Source organism: Equus przewalskii, chromosome 9, assembly GCF_037783145.1.
Source record: "Equus przewalskii isolate Varuska chromosome 9, EquPr2, whole genome shotgun sequence".
In the NCBI taxonomy this organism is placed as follows: domain Eukaryota; kingdom Metazoa; phylum Chordata; class Mammalia; order Perissodactyla; family Equidae; genus Equus; species Equus przewalskii.
The window spans coordinates 3,854,237-3,863,662 of record NC_091839.1 but is presented as its reverse complement, the minus strand read 5'-3'; the positions used below and the strand labels follow the sequence as shown (position 1 = coordinate 3,863,662).

General features: G+C 42.4%; 1 protein-coding gene across 8 annotated transcripts in view; it reads right to left on the bottom strand.

Moving 5' to 3' along the window:
* Positions 1–1,969: 1,969 nt before the first annotated feature.
* The window catches only part of DPY19L3 (dpy-19 like C-mannosyltransferase 3), a 75,888-nt gene continuing 68,431 nt past the window's right edge, over positions 1,970–9,426 (bottom strand). For 5 of the 8 annotated variants that reach the window (XR_011522184.1, XM_070557330.1, XM_070557333.1 and 2 more), the window contains 2 exons: positions 7,496–7,654; positions 1,970–5,760 (listed from right to left, as the gene is read on the bottom strand). Coding sequence is in view for 6 of the 8 variants with exons in the window: in XM_070557330.1 (XP_070413431.1) it covers positions 5,599–5,760; positions 7,496–7,654 (321 nt within the window). In the remaining 2 variants the exon portion in view is untranslated. Of the gene's footprint in view, positions 5,761–7,440; positions 7,655–9,426 lie in introns of all 8 variants that reach the window. The other 3 variants (XR_011522185.1, XM_070557331.1, XM_070557334.1) reach the window with 1 other exon arrangement.

Sequence of the window (9,426 nt, the reverse complement as noted above, 5' to 3'; positions counted from 1 at the left end):
CATTACAAAGAATTCCAAACTAGCTTAAACTATAGCAACTCATGGTCAGTCCTGTTTCATCTATACACCCCACAAGATTATTTTAATGCAAACTCTGTACAGTGGTCCCCCTTTATCCACAGGGGATATGCTCCAGGACCCCCAGTGTTTGCTTGAAACTATGGATAGTACTGAACCCTACATAAATATACTATGTTTTTTCCTATATGTACATACCTATGATAAAATTTAATTTATAAATTTGGCACAGTAAGACATTAACAATAATAAAATAGAACAATTTTAGCAATATACTGTAAAAAAAGCTACTGTAGATCTTAGCAACCTCAGCATATGATTTTTTTCCTTTCCTTATTGAGAACTTTCACCTTTCCAGTTGAAGGAAGCACTTTACGTCTTCTCCTTGGCACATCCAAATTGCCAGCATCACTACTCTTGTGCTTTAGGGTCACTATTAAGTAGAATAAGAGTTACTTGACCTCAAGTACTAGGATACCGCCAACAGTCAGTGTGACAACCGAGACGACTAAGTGACTAATGGCATGACACAGCGTGGATCCACTGGACAAAGCGATGAGTCACGTTCTGGCTGAGATGGAGCAGGAGAGAGTTCATCATGCTACTCAGAGTGGTGCACAATTTAAAACTTATGAATTGCTTATTTCTAGAATTTTCCATTTAATATTTTTGGACTGTAGCTGACCGTGGGTAACTGAAACCAAGGAAAGTGAAAGTGCACATAAGGGGGGACTATTGTACATGTAATACCATCTGCGAATATTTCAGCATCTATTTTCTAAAAGATAAGGACTCTAAAATATAACAATGTCCACATCACACCTAAAAATGTATATCAATTCTTTAATATCATCACTGTTCAAAGGGTTCTGCTAAAGTAGAGTTAGGGGACAAGGACAGTCAAGTTTAAGCTGCCATCCTTCCAGAGCCTCCCTGCTGTAAGGACGTGGCTTTCAAACTCTGACTATAACTCCCAGTAAGAAATGCATTTTATACTGCACCCACCACACTAATACCTACATGTATAACTGAAACAAACATTTCACAAAACTATACTTACATTTCCCACATGGCCTGTCCGCTCTCTCCCTGCCCCGCCCCTCCCCCATCCCCACGTTTTTCTGTCTCTTTCAATCTTTTAATGTTGACTGCAACCCACTAAATTGATTTCATATTACACTATAGTATCTACACTTTGGAAAACAATGCTATAAGGCCAACGTCTATATATTAAATTAACTGAGGTCTGAGATGAGTTTCATACCTTTCCTCAAAGGAGGGGCAGAGGAACAGCCTTTCGCCCCCACGTGCCTGGTGTCCCATGTTGGACCACCACACGCTCAGCTCACTCAGGCCCTGGATCTCTCAGGTATCCCTGTTGTTTGTGACTCTTCCCCCAGCAGAGTGCTCTTAAGAGCTTAAGTGCGAGTACAGCTAACTGTGTGCTGACAGGCACAGGATCCTGGAGACCCCACGGCCAGTTTTTCTCTACTAGGAGCTGTACCGGTCTCCCCGACCATTCCTGCTTGGAATTTCAGTATCTGCTTTGAACAATGTTAACACTGAAGCACTCCTGTTATCTAGATGCTATTATCAAAAATGTGGACTATGAGCCATCTCCCTGAATTACTAAAGATTGAGAATTTAATCAAGAGGTAAAAACAATTCCAAAGGTCAAAGCAAACAGCATCTATGTCTTTGGGGATAAATTCTGCTGATAGCAGCCTTCTCTTTAGAAATCTAAACTACAACCTTGAATTCAGGTGAGGCAGATAAGCAGCTATCAAACCAAATCCTGGGAACAGACGAACCCCTCCGTCATTAGCAAGCCCAACTAAGACCCTGCCGCGCCTATCCTCAGACACTACACTCTATTTGGCACATACTTCATACACTTCAATACGCTGCTTCCTTGGATTTCTGACCTTCAAAGAAATGAAAGACACTCATCTTGTGTAACTTAAGAGAGCTTTATTTAGTAGGTAATCTCCACACAATTCAGTACAACAAATTATAAAAGCTCTTTGTAAGATTTTAGTCCAGAGGATGTTAAATACAGAAAATCAATGCCACAAGAAAGTAAGCCACTCTTTCGTCTTAAGTTTTCTTTCCCATGAACAAACAAGCACTTTCTTCTAGGCCAAAAGTTTGTAATATGTAAAGCATTTGGGAGCATATTAACCAAGATACATGATCTGAAAACATTGCAGTATCTTCCTATTAATTTTCAGGTTTCAATGAAATTTTAAAAATGGAACATTTCTATGTTAATTCAGGTAGGTTTTGGCCAAAGATGAACTAAAATTGTTACATCTTAGACAAAGTTTATGTGGAATCAGAATAAACCTTTTTTTAGTTAATTGTGAAGTAAAAATGCAGACCAGATATCTACATATGTCCTTGCCACCCGGGGGCACCCACCCACACAACACACGTTTATCTAGGTGATCTCACAGAGGTCAGGAAAATCATCTTCAAGGGGATAACAAACCCCTAGATAACAACTATGCTTCTGGCTAGCACAGCTGAAATGAGGCCCTATTTTTTAAGTCTGTAATAAAAGAGACTGGAGCCTTTCAACTGCAGTAGAATCTCTCTTAGCCACTGTGATCAGTATCAGCAGTTGGTCATTTAATGGAGTAGGCAGGTTACAGTAGGGAACCTTACCTTTAAATGCGTAATGTACATTCGTTGGCTCATCTTTTGATGTAAAGCCAAGGCCTTTCCTTCGCACAAGGGTCCAACGACTGTAGTTCTATTCTTGAATAAATCATACCAATAATATGATTTGGGTACATTTTAAGACCTTCTGATCAGTCTAGATTTTTTAAAGGTGGAATGAATACTTAAATAAATCTATGAAGCAATATAAGCTCAGAAATTTTCCTGAATTTTATGTTTTCCTAGTATTTTATAATTTCCCCAACCACACCTAATTAAAAGCAATTTTTATTAGCAACTCGACCTTTATCAAATCTTACCAAAACATTCAAGTTAATCTTGGCAGAAATAACCCTTTCTTTTTACAGCCACATTTCCTAGGTGTGTGTTGAATTGTGTACTTACAGTCAGAAGTGGAACTGGCACAGAGAAATCTGGTAGGGGCACAGCACTCACGGGAGGGGGCAGAAGCTTGTGAGAACAGCAGGGAGCAGCCCCAGTGTGCTAGGCAGACAGTCAGCTTACAAGAGGGATGGAGACCGCCAAGGGCTCTGAGGAGTCACGGAAGCAGAGGCTAATTAAGAGCACTTATTGTACTTCGAGGTTCTTCTGAATGCCAGCTCGGAAGCAAAATCAAGTGGTTATTCTATCCATCAACAACAGCCACAATTTGAGGCTATCACCGAATCTGAATACAGCCCCCAAGAGCTGTGATCTGTGTGGCGGGAGCTGAGGCCGCAGTCCCTTGCTTTGGCTTGGTAGAGAGCCAGGAGTCAGTCGCTTTCCCTCCTTCCTTCCGTGTACTCCAATGAGAAGGTCATAAGAGAGAATACTGACGAGTAATAAAAATATTTAACATGACTCATTGAGAGATTTGGTCATTAGGAAATAAAAAGGTCTACTATACATGGTCACAGTGTCTTGGAAAGTATGCGTGGATTCTGTCTTGCAAGATTTTTTTGGCACTTTATATTTTTCACTAAAGACTGAACACTCAGTGTTTTGGCAACAATGGCACCTAAACATGAAAAATGGTTACTGGATCCCATCAATGCGGTCAGGAAAAGAATCAAAATTTAACTACATCTTCCCTGTATATTGAGACTCCAAATACCCAAATGCTTAGATTAGTGCATATAGGAACATTTCAAATAAACTGAAGTATATCTGAGAAAGTAACAGGGCATTTTAAAAACGAAACAACACAGTCTAACGGGTTGTACCTTACATGTGCTTGCTTTCCTTTGGAGTAAGGCACTGGCTGAGGACGTACTGACCCATGCTGTCAGCAACAACAGGCATGCATCGTCGGACTGGCTTCATTACAGTTCTAGTGCTGATTAAAATGTCTGATTATTATACGATCCTAAACTGCAGTGGTCTCCAACCTTATTAAGGGATGCAGGAAAGACATAATTCAGGAGTTTCAGTTGTATAATTTAATAACCCAGCTACCGTCAATTTTTTCATTCAAATAAGTTTTGATAAAAGCCAACTATCCTTGAGTCCAACATGACACGACAATGTAAAATTTCTTTTTGAATACTGCTTACTAAGTAGTAACTGGATATAAAGTCATTTGAACATGTGATATATCCATCTTGATGCCTATGGTAATTTACTTCAATACAACTTCAAGGAGAAACATTTAAATCATTTCCAACTGGCAAGAAGAGGGGAGGAAGTCAATTTCATTAGCCATCTTGATTTAATTAAATGCACAATATGCTCTTATCAGCAACTTTTACATGTTCCCAGCATTAGAAATTAATTATAAAAGCAATTATCAAAAATTTTTGAGGAGGTACACACAACCTTCTTTGTTGTTTACACATCAGCATGACCCAGAGGCACTTGGTTACTGTTTAGTAAGGAAAAGAATGACGCCACCAGGGCCCTCACAGGAAGACTGGAGACCACAAATCAAACTTGGTATGAAAATGCTCTCTGCCAAAAATAGTGTATTAGTGAATTAGTTAAGATACAACATTTAAAAAATATTCAGACTTTACAAGGTTCTAGGCTGTAAAAAATACAAAGGCTAAAAACAAAAAGTTTACAAAATTCTGCAAACCCAGTAAATTTAAATGAGTTAAGAAATAAAGAAAAATTTTCTTTCTTGCAGGATAGGTTAAATAGTATCAATAGGTTTTAAAATAATACTAAACAGTAACAAATTCTACTTGGCTGCATAACATTTCTGTTCCTTTAAGGACTTACAGTATGGAACTTGTAACATTTTTCTGTGTCTAGCAATAAAACATGCCCGCACATGCACATGTACACACACACACACACACAATACATGACACATACTACTGAAGTACTACATGTTACAGTTCAGACAGAGCACAACAAAAAGTTTTAGATACATACAAAGACCTGACATGATTTTTTGAAATATTAAAAGTGTGACACTTGGAAAATATTATAAAATTTTTAGGTGAAACAGGACAATAAAAAGCTTTTTTTTAAAAAAGCCAGCACATGGTCTTCATTAGTGAAATAATATTAAATAATTTAATTATGCATCCCCTCAATAAGATTCAACCATAGCTGTCTTAAGTCAACTGAAAATTAAAAGTATTTCAAGTCCTGAACAGGCTCTGGATTTTCAACATGATACGTGGCTGTTCAGACTACCTACAGAACACTTACTGTTCCCCCCAACACAAAATCACAGATCACTCTTAGAAAGCTGAGAACATTCAGGCTAAAGAACATTCATGAGACAAGACGAGAAAGACTTAGCTTGTATAAGCTGCTTCCAAGGGTAGTAACACTGGGGTAAACCTCTGTAGAACTCACTGCATCACAGCGTTAAGGTACAGCCACCTAACCACGGCTAAAATGTCACCTACTGAGTTCCATTACGACGGAGTTTCAGGTATCAGAATGGAGACTGCACAGAAAGCTCTGTCACTTGCTTCTGGACAGCCTGTAAACGTGGAACGTTTTGTTCTGAAACACTCTTGTGAAGTATGCTGTGTAGGGAGGCAGGTTTCTTTTTATCTCTTCACAGAAGCGAGGGTGGCCGGCAAGTTTCAAATCAGGATCATTCTCTCCTGGGCCATCCATCATCTAAAGACAAAAAAGAACCGAATACCATTTGGGGGCAAAAAAATCAATTATAAGAGACAATGGAAGTAGGAAAAGGGATAGGGCTTTTTAAGAACGATGCGTTAGTGAACCTAAATTTTAGCATTTCAGTGTCAATGGCTATCTGCAGATGGGGAGTCTATCCTTCCCCCGAGAAGTGTAACCCAGGCTGAGGGGGAGTTCATGCCACACAGTGATCGCCTTATTGGCAAAGCTGCAACTAGAACACAGATCTCCTGGGGTTTAGAAACGCACTACACTTCTCTCAGAGAAATCAAACACAGGGAAGGATTACGACGACCAGAGAAGACTCGCCAACTCATCAGACGGCCTCGTCTGAAACACTCACATGTGGAGCAGACTGTAAACGCATGCTGCCTTTGGCTCGCGTCTCCTCAGAATTCGAGCCAGTTATTAACGGTAGTCACCACGTTGTACATACGTCCCCAGAACTAATTCCCCTGTAACTGCAGTGTTGTCCCTTTGGCCACACAGATGTGTTAGTTAGCGTGGTGGTGGTACTCATTTCAGCATGTATGTATACATGAAACCGTCGGTGGTACACCTGAAATGTATACGATTTTATTTGCCAGTTATGCCTCAATAAAGCTGCAGGAAAAAAAGAGTATGAGATCCAGATTTTTGTCCACGGCAAATAAGTGTCATAACACATATAGCGTATACTTAAAATTTGCTAAGAGAGGACATCGTAAGTGTTCTGAATCTCAAATTCTGTATAGTCAAGTGTTTTCACATTTAGGCTGGGTTTACCCTTTTTTCCAACTCATTTATAACTCTCTGTCGTCTTGTATGCCAACAAGAGCAGCACACACCATCTCTGCAGGGTGAGCACCACCTGCCTGCTCTATCTGAGAACCTGTTAGGTCTCCAAGAGCATCTTCCTCGGAAGGGAGAAAGGAGAGAGAGCGCTGGAGAGCATACTTGGTCACAGAAAGCCATCTCTGGAAGTGTGCCAGGGGACAAAGGGGCCACCCACCAAGAGGGAATGGCAGAGCAGCAGGAGCCCACCACCATGGCCGGGAGGGGACTGGCACTGCCAGCACAGCAGTCCATGCCGAGCCCAAATGGTGCTTTGGAGCAGTGGTCTTAAAGGCTGAGGTTTGGAGCCAGCCCTGACGGCCTAGTAGTTAAAGTTCTGTGCGCTCCACCTCAGTGGCCCAGGCTCGTTTCCTTGGTCATGGAACCACACCACCTGTCTGTCAGTTGCCACGCTGCAGCCATGGCTCACATAGAAGAACTAGAAGGACTCACAAGTAGGATAAACAACCATGCACTGGGGCTTTGGGGAGGAAAAAAACCCAGGATGATTGGCAATAGATGTTAGCTTAGGGCGAATCTTTCCCTGCAAGAAAAAAAAAAAAAAAAAGGAAATTGTAATTTAAAAAAGGTTGAGGCTTTGCTTTTGATTTTAGCAGCAAAATCCTTAAAAAATAAATTTTATGTGGAGCCTCGTGATTCAAAGCAGCTAAAGCCAGAGCTGCTGTTTGACAGGGAGTGGGAGACCTGGAGCTCCCGTCGACCTTCCTTCGCCCGGCCCGTGGCAGTCACTAACGTGCTGGGGAGGGAGTTCTGCAGAACGCAAGAGAAAAAGGAATGCTTGATTTGTAACATAACTCTATAATAAAGTAGACAAATATTTACATCGCTTAGGATTCCAAGTGGAATCTCCCCGCACGCGGCAAGATGGCGAGCTTACGTGTCCATTGGCAATGTCCAGCAGGTCCCGCAGACGGCAGCCCCGGCGGTGCCTTCGCTCGTGGCAGATGCTGTCTTCCAGGATTACGTAGTCGGTGCCAAAGGACGTCAGGAGGGCGTGCACTTCCTCTGCAGACCTCTTCGCGTATATCTGATAAACCTTCAAAATAAGACAAAAACACTGGTCAATGCCAGGAAGTGAGCCGAGGAAGAGCTAAGGATGTAACCTCCCACAGGGGTTGAACCTGAGATCTCGACACCAGCTCCCCTCGCTCTTCCACGCAGGCCCCTGCTGCAGGCCCCCCCTGCAGCTCTGGAGTGCGGGGGACATCTCAAAAGAACAGTGTATCCCTCAGCCTTGGGAAGAGGGGGAGGGAGTCCTGCTGATGCACTTGGACTCAGACGCCAAAGAGAGGCGGACTTAGAATGTCTTACTTCAAGTTACGAGTATATTCCTCAGCAGAGGCCAATTCTACGACCGCTTCCCCGAGGTAAACCACACAGCTGAGTAAGTAAGACACAGTCTCCACCTTTAGACTAAAAGGGTCCATTGGGGTGATGGTCATTTGGGGGCACACATACTTGTCAGGAGACCCAGCTTCTGATAACAGCAGTCAGGGAAAAGGCCCCCCACAGCAGCACTCATTGCTTTACCGCTGCTATGCTGCACCTGCTTGACCAGAAGGAGACCCTACACTTGTCGCTCTCTCATCCCTCCCGGAGGAAGAGCAACTTGAAGCCCCCAGCGGCAGTTCAACAGGAGGCACTGCCTTCCCATTTGTCAGCAGCATCACACACACGAAGTGAAGACACAGACGGGAAGCGGCCTATCTTTTGGGACTTGGCACTGGGAAAAGGATGTGCGTTGCGTGTGTGTGTGTGTGTGCAGGGGGGGGCGGTAATGAAGAGAGCTGCGGCTTCCTTTGCTGCCCACTGACTTCTAATGATATGTTTCTGACTAAGAGACTGGGTTCCGAGAACCTAAGTCAGTGCGTCTGCACAAATGGGTGAAGTGCCAGGGAGGTTAGCTGCTTCCACTGCTAAAACTGCGAGGTCATCCCACCTACAGTCTAGCACCAGGCCCTTCAGGATGTCAGCTTTCAGGGCATAAAAGTCAGTACCTAGACAGCGACAGGATCTTGGAGACAGTGGAGCACTGAGGGCTCCCCATGCGCCTGACACGTCTTTTCTGCGTCTCTTGCGTCTAAGCAGTATAGCCCACTCTGGGCTGAACTCGGGGCTATCTGGAACACTTGGGCCAAACGAAAAATTCCCCTTTTAGCAGGATTCTAAGTTCAGACAATTCTCATAAAAATAGGGGATTTAGTAAAAATCATTTGCTTTTAAGCTAGTTAAAAATCTCACCCCCAAACAAGAGTTTTCAACAAGTTTTCCAGCTACCAGGATTAAGAAAGGACTGATAGAAAACATTAAAAAGTTTGAAACTACTGCTGGTGAGGACTAAGGGAAACAGGCACTCTTGCGCAGTGTTGGCTAGAAGGTAAACTGCCATAATCAGCAGGGAGGGTGACTCGGTAATACAGTATCATCCATCTCAGTCACAAACGCCCACACCTCCTGGCCCAGCAACTCCACCTGTGAGAATCGGATGCACATACACACACCTGTGTCTGCGCAAGCGATGCATATAAAAGTTCATTATTTGGAGCATTGTTTACATATTTGCAAAAGACAGGGAAACAACCTAAATAAATATTGAACCAAATAAAATATGCTATATCCACATAACAAAATATCACGCAGCTTTAAAAATAACAAGGAAGCAATTAATATACTGATAGGGAATGATCTCTGAAATATCTTAAGAGCCCAAAAAAGGGGCAAGATGTAGTATGTTACTTCTTTTGTAAAAAAGAGGGAAAATGATAGGAATATGTGTGTATATAGACAGCTGTATATGCACAGACTACC